The following is a 24,249-nucleotide window of genomic DNA, read 5'->3' as shown; positions in this document are numbered from 1 at the left end:
AAGCAGAACTCCTGCTACAGCGTTAAAGTCTTGAACTTTGGCATCTTCACTCACTGGCACTTCTGCACAGTTAAGAAAAAATGAAAAGAACATCATGCTAGCTGCAACACAGCCTCCGCACACAAAGAAACTGCGCAGACCGACGTTGTGCACACACACGTCGCCGCAGGCGCGGAGAATGGGCAAACAGCAGCCAGTGGCAGCGGCATGAAAGATGCGCTGACGCTGCGACTGCTGCGACTGCGAGGAGCGTGCGAAGTGGCGGACGAGAGCACGTGACAAAAACCAGTATGCCTGCTGCGTTGCAGTGAAGCATGTCTTCTCTGCAGGCATGCGTTTTGGCGGTGTGCGGGGCGTACCATCGACTGATTTTTGTGCTAGCAGTACTATTGGTCGGGTGCTTCATCTATAAATAATCGCAATTGCTATGTGGCGTTGCCTCGCGGCTCCATATGGCCGTTGTTTCATTGGGTTTGCGGTGAAATGGGGATCGGGAATTGCCGCATAGCATCCCAAATCATCGAATTAACTGGGTTGGCCTAGGCTGCGGGTTTGAATTATCCGGTCAAATTTACATTGGAAAATACGGGACTGCAGAAAACCTTCGAATTATCCAAGATTTTGAATTAACCAAGTTCGAATTAACGAGGTTTTACTGTATATCGTGCAACCTATGAAGATCAGCAAAACCTGCAGAAGGCAGACAAATCGACAGATCTTTTAGGCATGTGGGGCCCTCTGGGCTGTACTTTTCGGCGATAAGGTAGCCTCGTCACCTGCAGGATATCTGACTGAGCTATGTCAAATGCTCAATTGCAACAGTCGAAAGTTCGAATCCTCTTCATGTTTTTCTTTTTTTTTTTATTAACGATCGTGTGCCTGACTTCGACCTCCACCAGTGCACTACGTCTGCAGGCTTGCAGTGACACCTGACACCGGCAAAAGATGCCGAGAGCGAGTGGGGCTATACTAATACTGGCACAACCAAATTAGGAAGGCCCACTAAGCTTCAACAAAGACACTCCCTTACCAGAACAGGAGGGCCTCGCTAGTGCAGTATTCAGCCACTCCCTCTCTGATGCTTCCAACAATTAACTCATGGCCCTCAGTCCCCAGCAGCTGCGGAACACCTAAGCGGCGGTCAGACCTGTAGTGCAGCAGAGGGTGCTAGGAATCTCTGGACCCGGATAGGCCGCCAATGGAAACTGACTCAGGCAACCTTTAACAGCCGAGATCTGTCGAGTGAGGCTAGCTTAGCAGGACTTTTTGAGGAACTATCAGATATTGTTTGGGATATCATTGGCCTTAGTGAGATTAGACGAACTGGTGAGGCTTACACATTGCTAAATAACGGACAGGACCTCTGCTATATAGGTCTCCCACATAAGAAGCAATACCAGGTAGGATTCCTAATCCATAAGGACATAGCGGGCAACGTTGACGAATTCCACAGCATTAATGAGAGGGTAGCAGTAGTCGTAATCAAACTTAATACGAGGTATAGATTAAAGGTAGTACAAGCCTATGCTCCAACATCCAGTCACGATGATGATAAAGTAGATCAGTTTTATGAAGATGTAGAATTAGCGACGAGAAAAGTGCCAACTCAGTATACTATAGCAATGGGTGACTTCTATGCAAAAGTGGGAAAAAAGGCAGGTGCAGGCAGCCAGACTTGTCAACCACGGAATATGAAAATTCTTGTAGCCTGAAAGCCCATCGACCAAGCCGGCTTGTAGGATCTTTTAGCAATCATCATCAGCCTGGTTACGCCCACTGCAGGGCAAAGGCCTCTCCCATACTTCTCCAACAACCCCGGTCATGTACTAATTGCGGCCATGCCGTCCCTGCAAACTTCTTAATCTCATCCGCCCACCTAACTTTCTGCCGCCCCCTGCTACGCTTCCCTTCCCTTGGGATCCAGTCCGTAACCCTTAATGACCATCGGTTATCTTCCCTCCTCATTACATGTCCTGCCCATGCCCATTTCTTTTTCTTGATTTCAACTAAGATGTCATTAACTCGCGTTTGTTCCCTCACCCAATCTGCTCTTTTCTTATCCCTTAACGTTACACCTATCATTCTTCTTTCCATAGCTCGTTGCGTCGTCCTCAATTTGAGTAGAACCCTTTTCGTAAGCCTCCAGGTTTCTGCCCCGTAGGTGAGTACTGGTAAGACACAGCTATTATACACTTTTCTCTTGAGGGATAATGGCAACCTGCTGTTCATGATCTGAGAATGCCTGCCAAACGCACCCCAGCCCATTCTTATTCTTCTGATTATTTCCGTCTCATGATCCGGATCCGCCGTCACTACCTGCCCTAAGTAGATGTATTCCCTTACGACTTCCAGTGCCTCGCTGCCTATTGTAAATTGCTGTTCTCTTCCGAGACTGTTAAACATTACTTTAGTTTTCTGCAGATTAATTTTTAGACCCACTCTTCTGCTTTGCCTCTCCAGGTCAGTGAGCATGCATTGCAATTGATCCCCTGAGTTACTAAGCAAGGCAATATCATCAGCGAATCGCAAGTTACTAAGGTATTCTCCATTAATTTTTATCCCCAATTCTTCCCAATCCAGGTCTCTGAATACCTCCTGTAAACACGCTGTGAATAGCATTGGAGAGATCGTATCTCCCTGCCTGACGCCTTTCTTTATTGGGATTTTGTTGCTTTCTTTATGGAGGACTACGGTGGCTGTGGAGCCGCTATAGATATTTTTCAGTATTTTTACATACGGCTCGTCTACACCCTGATTCCTTAATGCCTCCATGACTGCTGAGGTTTCGACAGAATCAAACGCTTTCTCATAATCAATGAAAGCTATATATAAGGGTTGGTTATATTCCGCACATTTCTCTATCACCTGATTGATAGTGTGAATATGATCTATTGTTGAGTAGCCTTTACGGAATCCTGCCTGGTCCTTTGCTTGACAGAAGTCTAAGGTGTTCCTGATTCTATTTGCGATTACCTTAGTAAATATTTTGTAGGCAACGGACAGTAAGCTGATCGGTCTATAATTTTTCAAGTCTTTGGCGTCCCCTTTCTTATGGATTAGGATTAGGTTAGCGTTCTTCCAAGATTCCGGTACGCTCGACGTCATGAGGCATTGCGTATACAGGGTGGCCAGTTTCTCTAGAACAATCTGCCCACCATCCTTCAACAAATCTGCTGTTACCTGATCTTCCCCAGCTGCCTTCCCCCTTTGCATTTCTCCCAAGGCTTTCTTTACTTCTTCCGGCGTTACCTTTGGGACTTCGAATTCCTCTAGACTATTTTCTCTTCCATTATCGTCGTGGGTGCCACTGGTACTGTATAAATCTCTATAGAACTCCTCAGCCACTTGAACTATCTCATCCATATTGGTAATGATATTGCCGGCTTTGTCTCTTAACGCATACATCTGATTCTTGCCAATTCCTAGTTTCTTCTTCACTGTTTTTAGGCTTCCGCCGTTCCTGAGAGCATGTTCAATTCTATCCATATTATACTTCCTTATGTCAGCTGTCTTACACTTGTTGATTAACTTCGAAAGTTCTGCCAGTTCTATTCTAGCTGTAGGGTTAGAGGCTTTCATACATTGGCGTTTCTTGATCAGATCTTTCGTCGCCTGCGATAGTTTACTGGTATCCTGCCTAATCGAGTTACCACCGACTTCCATTGCACACTTCTTAATGATGCCCACAAGATTGTCGTTCATTGCTTCAACACTAAGGTCCTCTTCCTGAGTTAAAGCCGAATACCTGTTCTGTAGCTTGATCTGGAATTCCTCTATTTTCCCTCTTTTAGCAATAAGAGCCAGCAGAGAGCATGATGGTCAGTGACTACGAAAAAAGGGCGACCGTAAAGGTAAGGACGGAACTTCGCAACCGCCCAGACAACAGCAAGGCATTCTCGTTTCGTAATGGAATAGTTGCACTCCGATGGTGCAAGGAGGCAGCTCACATAAGCAATAACGTGATGCTGGCCACGCTGACGCTGGGCTAAGACATCACCTATGCCATGACCGCTGGCATTTGTACGCAATTCTGTAGGGGCATCAGGGTCGAAGTGGGCGAGAATGGGTGGTGAGGTTAGAAGAGGGACAAGACGAGAGAAGGCGGCGGCTTCTGAAGTGCCCCACAAGAATTGTATGCCTTTCTTCAAAAGATTAGTGAGGGGTCTAGCAATTGTCACAATATCTGGAACAACACGACGAAAGTACGAGCATAGCCCTACAAAACTTTGGACGTCTGCGGCTGTCTTTAGAACCAGAAAGTCTCGGACAGCGCGAGGTTTGTTGGGATCAGGCTGTACTCCGGAAGCGTCAATGAGATGGCCCAGAAGAGTAATTTGACGGTGGCCAAAACAACATTTGGACGAGTTAAGTTGCAGCTTCACCTTTCGAAATACATCAAGTATAGTTGTTAGACGCTCAAGGTGAGTGTCGGACGTTGGCGAGAAGACGATGACGTCGTCGAGGTAGCAGAGCCATGTGGACAATTTGAAACCTTGGTACAAAGAGTCCATCATACGCGCAAAGGTGGCAGGGGTATTGCATAATCCAAATGGCATTACTTTAAATTGGTATAGGCCGTCAGGTGTGATGAACGCGGTTTTTTCTCTGTCCATATCGTCAACTGCAATCTGCCAGTATCCAGAACGAAGATCAATAGAAGAGAAATAGCTGGAACCGTGGAGGCAGTCAAGGGTGTCGTCTGTACGTGGGAGCGGGTAGACATCCTTAGTAATGTTGTTCAGATGACGGTAGTCTACACAGAAGCACCATGTGCCATCACTCTTCTTAACCAATACTACAGGTGACACCCAGAGACTCGAAGAAGGCTCAATGATGTTTTTATCTAGCATTTTGTTCAGTCCACTTTGAATTACTCGGCGTTCCGACGCAGAAACTCGATACGGTCATCAGTGAATAGGCGTAGCATCGCCAGTAAGAATCCGATACTTGACCGCGAGCGTCCAGCCTAAAGGGTGATCGTCGAAGTCAAAAATTTCTCGGTTGGACGATAATGCATGGCAAAGGTCTTCAGCCTGCGCAGAGGACAAGTCCGTCGCAACCATTTTCTTTTATGTTGGGATCGGCGCCCGAGGCTGGCGCGAGGGGCCTGCTAAGTTCGCAAGAACCATCAGTTGATAATGCTGCCACGTGATGGTCGCTGAGACAGTCAACGTTGGCATGGCAAATACCTGGTGGTAGAATTTGCTTTGCCAATCCAAAGTTAAAGATAGGTATGTGAGTGCGGTTCGCAGTAATAGTAAGTATACTGTGAGGCACGGTAACGTCATATTGCAGTGGAATGTCGGGCAGAGGATTGACGAGGTACTCACCATCAGGAACTGGTTGGGAAGACAACAGTTCAATAAAGGCCATTGACTTTCGCGGCAGGCGAAAAAAGCCGGTGGGGCGTAAGTGGCACTGGGGTGCGTCAGAACGTTCTGCGAGAATCGGCAACTCAAGGCGAAGGGTACTGGCACACCAGTCGATAAGAGCAGAATGCGCCGTGACTAAGTCAAGGCGGAGAATGAGGTTGTGGGGGTAATGAGCAATCACGGTGAAGAGGACAGGAGTTTGGCGGCCGGCGATGCTGACATGTGCTGTACACATGCCGACGATAAGCACAGTACCGCCATCCGCAACGTGGAAGACGCGTGCCGACGCTGGGGTGAGGAGCTTTTTGAGTCATCGTCAGAAGGCAGCACTCATAATAGAAAGATGTGTGCCTGTATCGATGAGTGCAGTGACAGGATAGCCATCAACGTCAAGAAGGTTTTGGTTCGTTGGTAACGTGAGCAGAGGATTTGAGGGCAGGGTCGACAATGGAGCTTCACATCCAGAAGCTGCAGTGCCTAGTTTTCCAGCTGGGTCCGGGAGGTGATAGGTGGCGAAGAGAAGCAGCGGGGTTGGGGTGAATGAGACTGATGGTGTCGAGGTGAGGGCGAGCGTCTGTAGTGTAGTGAAGGTTCGGAGCAGGGGCATCAGAGGCAGTGGGTTCATGGTGGGTGGCTTAGGGAACAGAAGGTCCAAAGGTGCGGGAATAAGTGGCGGCGTATGTCCGAAGAGGTGGTGGCCATCGGTTGCGGCAGTGACGAGCGACGTGGTCGGTGTGACAGCAGTGGAAGCAGATTGGCCTGTCATCGGGGGTACGCCATTTGGACAGGTTGCGGCGAGATGTGGCAGAAAAGGACTGCCGGAGACGAGGAGGGCCGGTAATGAACTGGGGAACGCTGGGTTGAGACGTTGAACGCACAGAGTTCAGACCCATGTTCTCAAATTCTTGTCTGACTACGGCCTGAATCATCGCAATCGTGGTTGCTGGCGGATCGGGAAGCGTCGTGGAGAAAGCTGGCGAACAGGTGGCCTCGAGCTTGTAGCGAACGATACGGGTTATGTCGTCACAGGTGGTGGTCTGACGCGGTCGACCCTCACATGTCGACGTAGCAGCAGTGTTGGGTAGCCACGTGATGTGGTGCGTGATACGGCGGCTTTTGGCTTGTTCAAGGCCACGGCATTCTTTAATGATGGCGTCGATTGTCGAGACGTTGCCGAAAACAAGCAAATTGAAAGCGTTGTCGGCGATGCCTTTTGGAACACGTGACACTTTATCTGATTCAGACATAGCATCGTCAGATTTGCGACATAGAGCCAGGACGTCAAGGATGTATGAAACGTACGGCTCTGTAGATGTCTGAACACAAGACGCAAGAGCCTTTCTCGCGGCAACCTTGTGCCCAATGGGGTCGCCGAACAGTTCCCGTAGCTTTTCTTTGAAACTGTCCCAACTGCTTAGCTCGTCGTCATGCGTTTGGTGCAACACGCGTGGGCTGCCGCCGAGATAAAAGATGACATTGGCGAGCATAATCGTTGGGTCCCACCTGTTATCAGCGCTGGCGTGTTCATAGAGCTTGATCCAGTCGTCAACGTCCTGTCCAGGTGTAATTGGAGATCGCAGGGAGAGGCCTTCGTCCTGCAGATCGCATGAATTAGCTGTGGCCCTTCTGATTTCAGTACCTTCAACAGGAAGCAAGTTACACTAAACCCACCAATGAAAAGGCGCCTGCCCTTAACCATTGGCGTCGACCACGGTCAGCCTGCACAGCACCAACCAACTATGGCTATGCTCGGTGTGGTGATAGAGTCATGTGATGCGCAGTCCGAACTTTCGTCTGTCATGCAGATTGGCTTCACGATAACCCACTTGGTATATAGATGGAAGGCCTTTCTGCATTTTAGAGGAAAACTGAAAAGCAAAACTTTATAACCAGTAATTAAAATTGCCATAAACCACAAGTCCACTCATCATCATCATCATCATCAGCCTGGTTACGCCCACTGCAGGTCAAAGGCCTCTCTCATACTTCTCCAACTACCCCGGTTGGAGAAGGCAGGAGTCCACTATGAACCCTTTACGATGGCATATGTAAAGACCCCGAAAAAATATTTATTTTTTAGCTAATGTGCAAAACACATACAGAATGAGCATAAGCAACAAAAACAAAAAGAAAATATTCTGTGGAAGCTTTTTCAGCAATAGGGGGCGAACACCAGGAAGAGAACTGGAAGTGGGCTTCACCTCAAACCGCTTATAGCTTCATTTGGAATTTGTACAGATAGCTCTTATTATATGTGAACATTTCATTTGCTTTACATCACGAGTATAACACCACTGCAGCCGGATATCTTCTATCAGTCTGTGTCTCCTTTGACCATGCTTTCAAGAAAAAGCGAGTTGCATTCCAAACTACTACTTCCATGAATAATTTGTTTAGCGCAAAACGACAGAGACAAGAAAGACGACAGGACAAGGCGCTACCAGAACAGCAGGATCAGGAGATGACACAGACACACAAATATCAGGGCCCACAGTAGAAGAAAGATAGTTCTATCTTTCTTCTACTGTGGGCCCTGATATTTGTGTGTCTGTGTCATCTCCTGATCCTGCTGTTCTGGTAGCGCCTTGTCCTGTCGTCTTTCTTGTCTCTGTCGTTTTGCGCTAAACAAATTATTCATGGATTCGCACCAACTAGCCCGCCAACGCATTGTGCTGTACTACTTCCATGTCCTGTGTTCTTGCTGTAAACGAACAGATATTTGTTGCCTGTCATTCAATGTTAGCCGAAGACATTTAGCCCAAAGCTTCATGCTCATTACCGAAACTCAGCGAAAAAATACAACAACAACAGTTTATTTAATATTTATTTAAGCACCTCAATATACTCCTGTTCCGGGGTTTTACAGGAGAAATGAGCACACATACATAGAAACAAGTTAAGAACAGGAAAGAAGTGCCAATTACAAGAACGCAAAATAACTGTAAATAACAAATTCAAGCAAGTAACAGATGCAACACATATAGCAGTAAAATAAATAAATCTGAACATCTATAATATGTAACACAGTAAAAAATAAAGAAAGCTTAGTTTACTTGATGTGTATATATATATATTTAAAGATTTCGATTCAGCCCATTACAACATAGAAAGAGCAAGGAAGGCATAACAATATTTAATAATGTCCGCCAGAACCACTTATAAAAAATTTATCAATGCCAGTGTTGTTTACAGCATCTATGGGTACTTGTTCCAATCTTTTGCCGTTTGGATGAGAAAGGAAGTCAGATGCGCAGAAATGTGGGCACGTGAAGGATGAATGACTTTTTGATGACTGAGGCGAAGCTGGAGTGATGATGGCGGGGTTAATCAACGAGTGATAAAATTTGTGAAAAGTGGGAAGCCTCAAAATTTTGTGGCGGCATTCAAGACTGGGAAGGTTGGCTTGGGATTTTAGTGCAGTGACACTAGTTAGATAAGAGCATTCTGAATAAATTAATATTGCAGCATGATTTTGAACTGATTCCAGCGTGTTTGAAAGGTTAATCTGACGGGGGTCCCAGATTGCGCTGGTGTACTCAGAATTTCGATCGTACCAGTGTTTGGTAAGCAAGTATTCTTACAGGGGACGCGGTGAGATGCAAGTCATGACATAAATAAGTGAGGGTGCAGTTAGCATCATTTGTGATGTTAATTATGTGAGACGACCATGTAAGATCACGAGATAGGCTGACGCCAAGATATTTATCTCAGATTAAGGAAGATACTTGAGAGCCGTAAGTTGTGCAACATGTTGTGGAATACGAGGACGGACAGTGGAAGGAAATGAGTGCAGTTTTCTTTGTGTTGAGGTACATCGGCCACATGTCGCACGCCATTTTTCGACGTGAGACATATCATTTTGGAGTTTCTTAGAGTCGAGGCTGTCATTGATACTGCGGTAAATCGCGCAGTCGTCGGCAAATAAATGAACGTTAGAGGAGATATTGATTGGAAAGATCATTTATATAAATTAGGAAAAGTAAGAGACCCAGAACCGTGCCCTGGGGCACACCTGAGGCAACTGGTGTGTTACGAGATGCATGATGGTTAGCCCACACAAACTGTTAACGATTAGTAAAGAAGTCATGCACCCAATTTAGGACAGTGGGTTCAGCTTTAAACGTGAGAGTTTCAGTAGAAGGCATTGGTAAGCAACTTTGTCAGAAACTTTTTCAAAATCTAAGAAGAGATAATAGAAATTTTGTGGTGTCTGAATGTGTTTCATGCTGTGTGAATGTGTATGTTGCCTGTAGGCAACAGTCATCAATAAAGGGTTAAACTGAGAGCCTCATTAGTATTCAGTACCAATGTAACATCATACATTCTTTAGCTTCAGAGCGAAAAAAGTGCTTGATTCTATTCAATCGGCGTTCTAGCAATGAAACAATATTTTCCAAACCTTTATATTCTAGAACTGAGTTGCAATCAGTGCTGGCATACTAATTTGTAATTAAGAAAAGCTATGAATTGGGCTAGTTGGTGTGTATTCATTTTTCCGGCACTTAGTACTGTAAGACACAATGGGGACGAAACGAACACTGTATATGAAGCGGCCATATGTTGGGCTAGTTGGTCTAACATTGTGCTGTATTTAGAATTTACAAGGATATGAAGCGGACACGAGGTGACCTACCTGTGTCACAGGTAGGTCACCTCAACAGTGTAATACCCCTGTCACACGGGCGTTTGGAATGCCTTCCAACGGATAGTCAGTTGACTCAAAGGTCAAGTTCGAGCTGCTACACGGGCGGTTTCGAAGGCCGCCCAGTCAATAGCCTATCGAGTCAACGGAGCACTTTACAATTCTATCGAAATCTTGATAGCCTTTGAGCAATGGAAGCGGAAACAGTGCGAACATGCCCTCTCATTCACAGTGTGCTTGTACTCGCGGTTCGAAAGAACAAATCAAACCAAAATGCTCTAAAAATACTATATATGAGTGTTATCAGTTATTCAATGAAATGTTTTTGCCACTTGATATGTGCGAACTGCACATACTCTCGACAACAGCGACGTGCTTGTGTTCATTCCTTCCTCCATGTTGTCTAGTACATTCTGCCTCTACTCCATGTGCTGCCGGCTGCCGTCATACCGCTGCCATAGCGCTTTTAAGTGGTTTTAATTAATGTTGTTTTACTTTTTGTGATATGAAAACGAAAATAAAGATCCGCAGTGCCACACAATTTTGCGAGAAATGCCTGAACCACTCAACGGCCTTTCAGAAGTGCCGTGTGGCAGCGTGACAACTCCTTTGAGTCGATAGAGTTGCGGCGTTTCGAAGGCCGTCGACTGGAAGGCCTTCGAAATGTGCCCGTGTGACACAGGTATAAGCGAGACGTAGGAGTTTGGTCGCTTCAAGGTGGAGGACACCGGCTGAGCAACATGTGTCTGCACTTGCCTACTTGATACTTAAGATTTGTATTCGAACATTTGCCCACATCTCTCGAATATGCTAACATGTACGTGTAGAGTACACTTCGAGCATTGCCAGCATATTCACTAATTTCTTGTTTGAGTACTGTACTTGCACGTAAATAATGCGAGGGGGGACTTTCAATCGCTCAAAACATATTGTTATAAGAAAGGACAAAAGGGAAACTATTTACAGGGTGCATTTACAAAGGCAGCAAGCACTGGCCAACATAAAAGCCAGCTAACATCAAGCAAAGCATGTCGTCGCCATCAGATCAGCACTGGCTGCTTATGGGTATGTCACGCTAAATCCAAGGGTCAACATCATCATCTTCGAGTAGCACGTAGCACGACCTCCGGCGGCAGAAGCGCTAGCCTGGCACCACTAAGGAACCACAGCAGAGGAAAGGTGGTAACGCTTCTGTCTTGAAACATGGATTACATCGCTGGGCAACAGAACGGATGATGTAGTGGGACTGGCGGACACAGTTTCGTGTGTGAAGTCAGTCACTTTTCAAAGGATGCAGGATGGGCCCTTGTGGCGAGGAAGGAGCTTTTCAGAAAGGCCCAGACGTCGGGAGGGGGACCAAAGTAGCATGAGGACACCCGGAAGAAAACATTTGTTGCGGTGTCGCTGGCCATAAAGGCACTTCTGATTGTCTTGGGAAGCACCAAGTTTACGACAGGCTACCTGCCACGCATAATCAGCCTGGGCAATGGCACCACATGCATATTCACAAATCGAAGTTGCAGGGGAAGGGAGAAATGGGTCCATTGGTAAAGTTTGTTCACGTCTGAGCAAGAGGTAGAAGGGAGAGTATCCCTCAAAGTATTGGTGGGAGGAATTATGTGCGAATATCACATATGGCAGTGCAAGGTCCCAATCACTGTAATCAGCCAATATGTTCTTGGAAAGCATATTTGTTAAGGTCCGATTCAAGCGCTCAGTGAGCCAGTTTGTCCGAGGTTGGAATGGCATGGTGATCTTGTGCTGCACGCAGCACTGCAGGATATTGTCAATGAATTTTGACAGGGAGGTACGGCATCGGTCAGTCGGCAATTGACATGGTCCACCGTATACTAAAATTACATCACTGAGGAGAAGTTACGGCATGTCTGTAGCACAGCTGGTCACCAGCGCTCGTGTCATTGCGTAGCGAGTCATGTAATCGGTAGCCACGTTGACCAATTTGTTTCCTGAAGCAGATGTAGAAAAGGGTTCGAGAAGGTCCAAATCGACATGGAAGGGCTCAGCTGGGACGTCGATGGGCTGAAGATACCCAGTAGGAAGCACAGACGGTTTCTTTTGTCGTTGACAGAGCTTGCAGGTGCTGACATAACACCGCACTGAGCAGGCTAGGCCAGGCAAATAGAAGCGATGGCACACGTAGTCATGTGTGCGAGTAACACCTAAGTGGCCAGCAGTTGGGGCATCGCAAATCTCATGAAGAACTGTGGAGGACAGGTGTGATGTTACAACAAGGAGGAGGTCAGGGTACATGTTATGACGATATAAAGTACCATCCTTCAGGATGAACATGCGCACAGAGGTGCCACTAGGAGAGGATTCCAGGTGCTCGATTATTTCTCTTAACTAGGCATCCTGACGCTGCTCCTTGGCCATGTTAAGCAACTGGCTCACTGAACAGATGCAATCGAGGGATTCAGCGCGCATAGTCACAGTTGGCCACAGGGTAGCGAGACAAACAATCCGCATCTTTGTGTAGGCTCCCAGTCTTGTATACGACCATGTAGGTGTACTCTTGCAGGCACAGTGCCCATCGAGCCAGTCTGCCTGTAAGGTTTTTGAAAGAGGCAAGCCAACAGATGGCATGATGGTTGGAAACTACTGGGAACAGTCTGCAAAATAGATAAGGATGAAATTTTGCAACTGCCCACACGAGAGCGAGGCACTCGTGTTCTGTAATTGAGTAATTTAACTCCGATGAGCACAGCAGCCTGCTCGCATAAGCGATGACACAGTTCACTCCACGTTGACATTGGGCCAAGACAGCGCCTATTCTGTAACCACTTGCATCACTTCAAACTTCAATTTAGGCTGACGAGTCGAAGTGGGCGAAAATGGGAGATGTGAGGAATGGGGTTAACTCGAAGAAAGTGCAGGACCCCAGGTAAAAGAGACGTCTTGTGTAAAGAAGATCTGCGAGCGGTTTCGTGATCACTGCAAAGTTCTTCACAAACTGGCGAAAATAGGAGCAGAGCCCCACAAAGCTTTGAACATCTTTGGCAGACTTTGGCACAGGAAAGTCTTTCACGGTTTGAATTTTCTCTGCATCAGGTTGTACGCCGGCAGTGTCCACAATATGGCCAAGGGTCATAATGCGGCAACAGCCAAAACGGCACTTCAATGGATTCAGCTGAAGTCCGGCATGGTGGAACACGTCAAGAATCACTGAGAGGCATTCAAAGTGTGTGTCATACGTAGGTGAAAATACAATTACATTGTCTAAGTAACACAAGCATGTATGCCACTTGAACCCATGAAGGAAAGTCCATCATTCGTTTGAATGTGGCTGGGGCATTACACAGACCGAAAGGCATTACTTTGAACTGGTAAAGCCTATCAGGATTTACAAAAGCTGCTTTCTCTCGGTCCATGGGGTTCGTAGTAATCTGCCAATATCCAGATCGAAGGTCGATAGAAGTAAGTGGTACCATACAGACAACCAAGGCCATTGTCAACTCGAGATAACGGGTAAACGTCTTTCTTCGTAATGTTTTTGAGGTGGTGATAGTCTGCACAGAAGTGCCATGATCCATCCTTATCAACTAAAGCAACAGGAGACGCCCAGGCATTGGAGGATGGCTCGATAATGTTCTATGCAAGAATCTTGTTTCCTTCCTGCTGGATGACGCTTCGCACAGACGCAGACACTCGATAGAGGCGACAGTGAACAGGACTGGCATCGCCTGTATGTATGCGATGCGCAACAACTTACATCTAGCCCAAAGGCCAATTATCTAGGTCAAAAATGTCTCGATACAACTCGAGAATACGTCTTAGGGCTTCAGTGTGCTCAGATGGAAGGTCATTGGCAATCATGCTGCAAATTTTGCGGCTGCTACAAGTTGTCGGCGTCGGATTGCCCTTGTGAAGACAGGTAGCATCCATTGCAAAAGCTTCTAGCTTGAAGTCTTGCAGGGTGCAATTGTGCGCTACGGAAAACCCCTCTGGAAGTACTTACTTAATGAAGCTGAAATTGACAAGTGCAAGGCATGTTCTGTTTGCTGTAATGCTCAGGACTGTGTAAGGTGCATGCAGCGACACTGTGCGTGAGCAGGACTTCAGTGAGAGGCATCACGTAGTAGTCGCCATCTGGAACAGCTGACCAACATGACAATTTGTAATATGTCATGGCTTTAGATGGTGGGCGAAAAAAGTCACTGCAGTGTAAGCGAGACGGAGGAGTTTGGTCACTGTGTTCACAGAGGCGAGGCAGTTCAAGGTGGAGGACACTGGTTGAGCAATCAATCAGAGTGGAATTGGCAGAAAGAAAATGAAGTCTAAGTATGAGGTCGTGAGGGCACTGCACAAGGACCGTAAAAATAACAACCACCTGGTGACCAGCAAAGGTAACTCGAGCTGTACACATCTCAACAACAGTAACTGTGCCGTCAGCGACACGTACGACTTGGGTTGTGGGAGGTGTAAGGACCTTCTTCATGTTACAACGAAAACTGGCACTCATGACAGAGATGTGTGCACCACTATCAACCCAAGCTCTGACAGGGACGCCGTCAACACGGACTTCAAGAATGTTCCGGTGAGCACGTAAGGGCAGCTGAGGATTTTGGGTCAAGGTCGATAACGCAGCTTCACCTTCAGAAGCTCCGTAGTCTAGTTTTACGGTGAAAAGTGATGGCTAAAGGATAGCGAAGGAGAGCGGCGGCGAGTTGGTGAACAAGATGGACGGCGATGCGGTGGAGGTGACTGTGCGTAGCAGCTACCTTCCTCAGAGACATTGAGTGCACAGGATTCAGTGCCTGGCGGGTAGCGGCTTGCAGTATATAAGGGACCAGAGTATAAGGGAAATTTGCTACGTGACTGAGAGGGCCACTGGCTCCAGCAATAGTGAGCAATGTGTCCTTGTCCGTTCCGAAGGATTTCTGGAATAATTAAGTGCTTACGTTCTGCGACAAGGCCTGTTCACAAAGACTAGGGCGGTGTTGGGAGTGTTCATGGCGCATACAGTAGGAAGGAGGCCAAGGTCTGCAAATTTCTGGTGAACAACAACAGCCGGCATAAATGAAACAGCTGGCGTCTAGGTGTCGGATACCGTGGGTTTATAAGAAGCCGGATAGGCGGCCTCGAGGTCTCGGTGGACGACGCATGTCACGTTGTCTGATGTGCATGCTTGACAAGGCATTGCCTCACAAGATGACGTTGCAGCGGTATCCGGTAGACACTCGAACTGCAGCGAGATACATTGGCATTTTGCTTCCTTGCTTGCTCTAGACGACGGCACTCTTTCGTCACACTGTCAATGGTGGTTACGTAGGTGAAGACTAGCAGATTGAATACGTTGTCAGCGATACCTTCAAAATGTGAGCGATCTTGTCAGCCTCAGACATATTCTCGTCAGCTTGTAGACAAAAGACCAGCATGTCCTGCATATACGACAAGTAAGGCTCAGTTGATGTCTGGGCATGTACCGACAGATGTTTCTTGGTGGCAAGCTGTCGACAAAACAGGTCGCCGAAAAGCTAGCAGAACTGCTGTTTGAACGTGTTCCAGCTGGTGAGATTGTCCTCGTGGGTCCGAAATTAGATACAAGGGGTTCCGCCGAGGTAAAATATGAGGTTTGCCAGCATATAGTTGGATCCCAGTGATTCTGTTTGCTGACTCACTTGCACAAGCTGGGCCACTCATCCACGTCAATACTGTTCGCCCCAGAAAAGGTCCCGGGATCGTGGGCCTGTGCGAGAGCGATCAACTGGGTAGTGGTCGCAGGTGTAGATGGCGACGACATGTCGCCATCTACACCTGCGCCTACATTTGCATCTACACCTGCACAATTATACACCTATATAATTGACTCAGAAGTCAATTATATACTAGGACTATTTCATGTTCTGCAGTTTTTCTTGTTGCTTTCACGATTGAACATGTTGTGGTAAACACTTGGAGGCATGGCAATAGGTTCGAGGTGGTGTCCGCTGCGCAGCTCTGTCGTCAGAAGAAGTACCCAGTACCTCCACTAAAGAAATGGTACATAAAAGCACAGTAGAGAAACAGGGAATCCAGCCAACATGCAGCAAAGCACATCGTCGTCACCAGATCAGCAGTGGCCGTTTTTTCTAATTATAACCGAACTGCCAGCACTTCTGTAATGAAATTAAACCTTGATTTGCCATCTTTAGCCTCTCGCCGTAGAGGCCTTAGACTTTCACTTTTTCATAAGATATTTCATCATCCTTCACTTCGCGACGAACTTATCTCCCCTCCTCAATACATTTCATCAAGGTTAGATCACAATAACAAAGTTGGAATTTCATTATGCCAAACCAATGTCATGTCTCATTCATTCCTTCCGCGTACATCTGCAGAGTGGAATCGCCTACCAGCCTCAACCGCTACTATTGTTGACCATCAGCACTTCACGGCAGTATTAGATAACATTGTATAAACAGGAGCATTTCATTTGTGTTTTTGTACTACCAATTGTATCACTGTTTTTGTTTTGTATTACCGGAACACTGTATTACTGCACTGCATGCACCCTATTTAATTTTATTGACCAGCACTCCAGGAACACTCAAATAACATTGTATAACCGAGAACCATCTATTTCTGTACTATTAACCATTTTGCTGCACTGTACTTTTTTCTTTTTTTTGTATTTGATGTAACCACTCCCCTCTTTAATGCCTCTGGCCCTGAGGGTACGCGAAATAAATGTGTGCGTCCCACTAAATGCAAGGGTCGATATCATCGTCTTAGAATAGCACGTAGCAATATTTATTCTCATTAATATGTCGTAAGCACATTGATGTGGCACTAACAGCAGTTCCAAATCAGGAGGAAAAATACTGAGCAAAATGTGCAGCGGCAAATCCCTGCTCACCAATTTTGTGTGAGGCGAAGTGGCAGCGGGCATGAAGGGCACAGCCAGCAGGCGAAAATAAATTTTAAATAAACACATTATATTTGTGTCATAAGCCTAGATGTAATGCAAGGCACGTTATGAGACCACACATATGTAGAAAACTCGCATTATATTCATGCAAATACAGTATTTCAAGATAACAATCCTTTAGTTTTTTCTGGTTTCTCAAAACATAATTTCTTGCTTCTTTGAAACTTTCGAGCCTTGATATCGTGGCACTTTGAAGCAGCTAGAGCCACAATGTTTTTTTGCATTATGGAAAGTGCTTGTGTGACAATCACTTTGTCAAAGTGGATCCCCTAGATGCATTTTTAATTATTTAACTTTGTTCTCACTCGGTTTTTGTGCTTTGCAGATCAGTGTGAGGAGTGTGTTAAAAATTTGGAAGCAGAAGTGCGGTCAAACAACTGTTGCTAGAATTGCATGCCTCACTTTTTTTGGGCTGTCTGGAAAATTCTTTAAAACCCTTATTAAACCATTCCATTTAGATATGGCAACATGCAGTCTTTCCTGAGAATGAATTCATGCACTCAGAAGTCAATTATTTACTAGGACTGTCCCATGTTCTGCGGTTTTTCTTGTTGCTTTCACGATTGAACATGTTGTGGTAAACACTTATTCTCCAGCTGCAAGAATCCCACTCTCTCGTTCTTGTCTTCACTTATAAAAACTATCGCACTTCCTACATCCTAATTTTGCTTTGTTTTTCATTCAGCCACCTACGTACTTCTTTTTTTATTCTTTTTGGACCAGAGAGAATGTTCAGTGCTCGATTTTTACATGCATAGCAGTTTCTTGTTTTTTTTCGCAAATCTTCATAATATTTGGCTCAGGTAAAATGCTGCACTACATGAACGTTCCCAGTATATGCATATGTTTATTAACTAGTGAACAACATTCTCAAATGCTGTTTGCCTAAAGCTGATGCTGCCTTTTGTTTGGATGCAGACTTATCAGGAGCAAATGGAGTCGAGTGCCTCAGAGATCTTGGATGTTATCGAGCCACTTCGTTATGCTGCCAAGGGAGAACCTGAGAAGCTGGGGCACACGGTCAGTACTGTGCTCAGTCATTGCTTTTTTGCACGCTCGGATTTTCTTCTCTCTTTTCTTAATCATTGCACGGAATATGCGCACAGGTCACGTGCAGTGCCTGTAATAAATAATAATAATAACAATAATAAAGTCCTCTGCAGTGAAATTAAGCAGATAAACTGGGGTATTTGAACTATGCAACATTTTTAACCAGCACCAGACAGACAGGACATAGGAAGAAGCTACGTATGAGGCGCAGGACCTAGTGTTTGTCCTTTGTTTTTCTATCTTTGTCCAATCTGTGTAGCGCTGTGGTTAACAACATTGCACACTTTTACAGTGCCTTTACATCTTAATCAAAGCATTGCACATCCCTCCTTGAACCGTAGCGGTGCTCTTCCCACAGGTGAACCAGGCAGTTGGCTACCTAAGCCCGTTGGTCCAGAATGTCATAGCAGGGGCTTCTCACACTCTGCACTCCAAGCGCCAGATGGCACTGCTTGACCAAACCAAGACTGTGGCAGAAGGCATGCTGCAACTGGTCTACGCATCCAAGCAGGCCGCTGGCAACCCGAAGGTCAGTTGGGCGCTGGCATGGGCCGTGCGACGTACATTCCGGATTTTTCATAGAGAAGCACTGCTGACACGGGAGCAGAATGCATCATGGTAAACAGGATAGTCTGGCGGGACTTTCTAAACAGAAATACTTTTTGCAAACAGAGTAAGGCTTTAAACATTTAGGCAACAACTATACTGGCAAGTTGCAGAAGTTGCACAACCAAGTTGGGCGCAAAGCGATGCTCATTTGGGTTGAAAAGTGACCATTTCGAGTCAGTTGCTTGCTGAATTTTTCAGCTCCACAGCTGATGTTGCAAAGCTGCCAAACCAATCAGCAATGCAGGAGTGGGATGGTATGTGCTGGTGATGGTATGTATTTTATATGGCAATGGCTGTGCGAGCAGACATGAACAACTCCAATCGTGAGACATTTTAGTTTTAACCGTAGGTGTGCTTGCCGGTATGAAAATCAGTCTCCATGAGTCACTTGTTGATTGCCAATCAGGGTATGCCACAGGAATTTTGTCAATTGCTGGTGTGAATGCCACCTTAAATGAAAAAGAAACAAAAATTTTGAGGATGCTTAAGCTTCGCCTTTAAGAGTGGAACGCAATAGCATTCAAAGATCCCTGACTGCTGCTCACGCTTCCTGGCAACTGGAGCGTATGTAACCTAATGTTTACTGGGAAACACTGGCCGCGAATGCTATGCACGAAGGCAGGCTTTGTAGTAGAAACATCGCCTCTTGCATGGGCAGCGATGTGGAGGAGGCTCGGGCCAGCTGGAGGTATTGCAAGGAACCGGGTGCACCGCTCTGTGGCCCCCAAGACACCCACGCGCCAGCGTGCACAAATTGCAGACGCCATGGCTGGTCTGTGAATTGTAGAAGCGCTGGAAGTGGGGTTTCTTTGAGCTCTTGCATAACAGAATTATGTTTCACGTATAGTCAAATTACAATCCGAGAGCTATCATGTCTGTAGGTTGTGTACGAGTCACAGTTTACGATTTTTCCACATATTTTACCTTGAGAAATTTAATTAGTTCAGAGAATTCCTTCCGTCACTTGGATGGCCTGGGTATGGGTCGTCCAAAAATCTTTTTTGCTGAAACGACGTGCGACGCTGGATGCTGACGCCGGATGCCAATGCAGGATTTTCTGCAACACGGGCTCCTAATGCTCTCGCATTAAAAAGAAATTTGCTTTCTTTTTCTTGGCCAGGCATTGTCAGAAACAACTCTAAATTGCTGCAAGTATGATTATTAGACATCTAAGTGCCCGCGCTGTGACTGTAAATGGCATGTGCACGTGTCACATGTATAATTAAGGAGCACATACTGTGTGCAGTGGCAGTGACCCCTTTCTACTGTTAATATGGATCATCGCCTAATGCAGCTGTATAGTGGCAAGGCTAATTTAAAGGAACCTGCCATAATGCAACACATGTTAGACTTTTGCCTCACGCACACTCCTCAACGTATGTCTTGGTCTGAAGTGAACTGAGTTAGGCCTACACTGCCTATGCACAAACACCTTGGATTTCAATCTGCCTTCGTCTGGCAGCTTCGTCTAGCTGGCAAGCGCGCGTGCCACTTCTGGAGGCCGCCATTTTTGCTTTCTACTTTGACGATTGCGAAACTTCCGAGTGCGTTCAAAAATTAACACCTGGTGGGGCAAAAGCGAACTGCTTAAAAAACAAAAATATAGCTTTCCTCCTTCATGTCCTATGGCGCAGCATGTCCGTGAGTGGCGTGGAAGGTCTCAAAAGCGGCGTTTCAAACCATCAATAGTGGGCGGCCATTTTGCTTTCTACTTTGACGATCGCGAAAACTTCGGAGCATATTCAAAAATCACCAGCTGGCAGAAAAAAGTGAACTGCTTAGAAAACAAAAGAATAGTTCTCCTTCACATTCGATGGCACAGTGTGTCCGTCAGCGGCGTGGAAAGTCTAGAAACCGGCACTTCAAACCATTGTTAGCGGGCTAACGATGCCTAATGGGCATGGTACAGAAAGAGTTAAGGTGGTTAAAAAAAGAAAAGGAGAAACAATATTTGTTTTCAGCTACTATCTAGAACTCCCTTGCTTGATACACGTCGCCTACCTTATGGAAAGTTTACACAATGTTTCTAATAGTTTAATTTTATTGTAAAAGTGGGTGGTTGTGGCTCCTGTTTCTTCTTCAGTTGTGTATTTATTTTCTTCATTTTGTGTTCAAGAGATCCATTCAGTGTTAGTGCTGCATATGTTCCCATTTTCTTGTGAGCACTTTGCACAGTGATTGCCATTGAATTCACCACAAATGACTTAGTCGTTATGCAAAACTCATTTGTTAGTTTCTTTATTTGTCGTATAATGAGATACCTCCCATATTTATTTTGCTTGTATTAGGAAGAAAACTGCACATAGGTGCAATGTAGGTAGTCATCCATGATCACAGTATGAACAACCGTGCTTATAGTTTTTCTACTTTGTTAGGCAAGGCAATAGGTGTCCCTTATAATATCTTAATGTGCCTCGAAACCTAATGAATAAACAGCATGGCTTGCCACAGCATGGATTCTAGGAGGTTAGCTGAAACATATATACTGAACAAGAACACAAAGCACACACTCATGTGCAGCCAAACATTTGCTAGACCAACATTGTTCGTGCAAACCTTCCGGTGTGCAGGCGGTGCACGCGCACGGTGACGTGGACGAGGCGGCGGACAATGCCCGGGATGCCCTGCAGGAGCTTCTGCGCACCCTGGAGTCTGCAGCCACCGAGGCTGGTGTGGTCACGGGCCTCGTCGAGTCTGTCAGCAAGGCCATGTACCGGCTGGAAGAGCGCTCCACCATCACCATCAGCGGCTTGCGCACCAGTGGCAGGTATGCAGTGGCCGTGACTCGCACCAGCTTAGGTGACGCAGTGCGGCGCCATGCTAGTCATTCAAAACTCTGTGGAGCATTTTAGTGCGATGAAGATTCTTGGGATGCCTCACGGACTTTCCGGTGTCCATCTATCTGTCTATCTGTCTGTGTGCCTAACCTTCTTCCTGCCCACTTGGGTCACTGGGTAGTCCATCGGTAGAGCATCAGTCGCTGTGCTGAGGGAACCGGGTATGAAAGTAGCTGTCGGACCAGCTGCGGTCTCTAGTACGTGCCACTCGACATGTGCTGCTCTTCAGTGACAAAAAAGTTGTTCAAGATTTCTCCAGTACTGGGATTGGAACCCGCGTCATATACATTCAGACAATGTTGTCTGAATATATTGGGCATGAGGACCACTGGCCCAATACAGTGCCGGTCGAAGCATTGGCGCTGCAGTCATTCTTTTCTCTAAACTGGGATCGTGTGACGTCGTTTTCCCACGGCAGGATTTAGGAAGATTATTTTATTTTGATTGTTCATAAACGGGGCTCCTTGTTGTTGAATAGTACTGTTTTTCGTATTAGCACAGAAAAGAAAGTTGTGAGAGGCCTTCTAAATGCTTTTTGGTACGTTCATCATGGAATATATCCAGCAAAAGCCGGAATTTGTTTGGGATTGGTCTGATTGTTCATTTAGAAAGCAATGACAACACCTGGTGTCTGCAAAAGTAAACTGGTCATACATTTTTCCAACAACCTTAACTGGGTTGTTGTCAACTGTCGTCAGTGTTCAAGACATGGCTGGGTTGATGTTTGTGATAACGTTTGCCTTAGTAAAAAAAGAAGAATTTGACTCAATTTTAATGTGAAAGCATAAGCATTATATGCCCCATTACACAAAAATTCGTCGTAGTGGGTGTGACTGAAAGATGGTGCCAAAAATGGCCGACAGCGCAAAAAGTAAAGACTCATAAAAAGTGCTTGGATTGACTTCGAAGTTCTCAGGGAAGCTCCTGTAAACAAAGTAAATAATGTCTTTGAAAAAAAAAATGGGGTACATTTTGGTCTGGGTGTTAATCAAACCCGGGCCTCTGGGGTGCGAGACGAACATGCTTCCCCGATGCCACGGCGGCTCAACGATTCTGGCTCTCTAAAGGTGTGGCCTAGTGCTAAAGGCGTGACAGTGCAGCCATTGGGGAAGAGGTGGCACCACGTCATTAGTGTATAAAGTGAGTGCGTTCGTGACATTCCAAGGTCTACAAACAGTATAATGCTTTCGTATTCCCACACGTATAATGTCTTGGCCGAATTTTTAAAATCTTCTTCATCAGCAGTACAAACAAAGATGGCCTTGACTATTACATCATCCAAATATGAGATAAAAATCACGTCTCTTTGGGCATTTCCTAAGCTAAATACAGCAAATTACAGCAATATATTACGACGGTCCTTACAGGGTGTTACATCACCAACGTTACAAACGAAATTGAACCAGTCGTTGAGGCAGCATCGTCTATGTGACTGCCATCTGCTATCGTGCACCTTGTGATACTTGAACTATACGTCACAGCCCCTCTCATTTGCCCTAAAATGCGCCGGGTCGGCACTATCTCCCGGGGAGGGGGGGGGGGGTGTGAAGTGCCACGAGACAGTGAAGGGGCTGCTATTGTCGGTCAGATAATGGCAACAGCGTCGAAGTGGACAGAGGCACGCTAGAGCCTTGCATCTGTCACTGCTGCTTGTGGATGTTTTAACCTTGTATATAGTAATTTGTAAATGCATGCCATTCCCAAAACAATATTGTCTGTGTTATCATGCACTGTGAGTGCGACTTGAATACCTGCACGACTGTAAGTCGACTCGAATGTAAGTCAATCCCCCCATATATCGCATGTGACAGGAAAAAAAAAAAAGAAAGCCAACCCGAGGGCGCATTCGTTAACGAAAATTTATTAGTAGCTGGCATGATCGCTGGACAACTCATCTTCGCTTGTGCCATCATCCTCACTAGTGCTGCCATCGTCATCGCTGCTGCGGTCCCACAGCGCATCGTCGTCCAGTGAAATTTCACATTTGGCAAACGACTGCACCACGACATATTGTGGAACAGCAGCCCACGCCGAATGCACCCAACCACACGCAGCCGTCAGGGAGGCTCTTTTGACAGGTCTGTTTTGCGTAAGTTCCTGGTCATCTGCCACCAGCCACTCGTACTCACGGCAGAGAAGTTCCTAAAAGGTGAAAATCCGGGCTTGCTTCATGACCATGTTGCACTTCACTGGCAGGGACCGATCACGCATTTCAGCGACGTATGCCGCAAGCTTGGCCTACAGCTCTGAAAAGCATCCAGACTTCGGCCTGTGGGAAATCCTTCACTTGCCGTCACAGGTGAAAATTTTGCTTCACTGCAGTCATGACTCTCGCACCACCCGTTCAGAAACATCGAACTTGCGGCCCGCTGCGCTGTGATTTGTTTCTTCAGCGTAAAGGATGGCAGCCCGCTTGAATGCTGCTGTGAACAAGTGCCGAATGTTTAGTGGGCCTGGAGCACTCATGACGACTGAGGAAGCATGGTAGTAGCACATAGCCGGTAGTCAAGTCGAACGCATCAAAGAGCTACAGGGAAAGGGAAACACGTGAGCGGTGTCTGGTCTTCCACGAACTATCGATAGTCCCCATGTACTCCCTGCAAGCGCCATTCTGAGGGTGCCGCCGTGAATGGAACAGCGGCACTTCCAACAACTATCGACCCCCCCCCCCCCCCTTGAGTGTTGTGTGCCCTGTAAAACTCTCAAAAATGTTGAAAAACCCTTCCGAAAAGCGAACAAATGCGTCGGATAGTGAAAAGCTATGGGTAGGGCCATAGAGCAAACATAAAATTGTATTATGCAAAAAATAAG

At 46.2% G+C, this 24,249-nt stretch overlaps 1 protein-coding gene across 4 annotated transcripts in view; it reads left to right on the top strand.

Annotated features, from left to right (window-relative positions):
* Positions 1-24,249, top strand: part of rhea (Talin_middle and talin-RS domain-containing protein rhea) — a 391,086-nt gene that overhangs the window by 283,908 nt on the left and 82,929 nt on the right. For all 4 annotated transcript variants that reach the window (XM_050177552.2, XM_050177553.2, XM_055070111.2 and 1 more), the window contains exons 40-42: positions 17,861-17,962; positions 18,351-18,521; positions 21,172-21,368. In XM_050177552.2, the coding sequence (XP_050033509.1) occupies positions 17,861-17,962; positions 18,351-18,521; positions 21,172-21,368 (470 nt within the window). The remainder of the gene's footprint in view (positions 1-17,860; positions 17,963-18,350; positions 18,522-21,171; positions 21,369-24,249) is intronic.

The sequence above is a fragment of the Dermacentor andersoni genome, chromosome 5, assembly GCF_023375885.2.
Source record: "Dermacentor andersoni chromosome 5, qqDerAnde1_hic_scaffold, whole genome shotgun sequence".
NCBI lineage: Eukaryota > Metazoa > Arthropoda > Arachnida > Ixodida > Ixodidae > Dermacentor > Dermacentor andersoni.
Note: the sequence above shows the minus strand (reverse complement) of the source record. Positions and strands in the feature narration are given on the sequence as shown.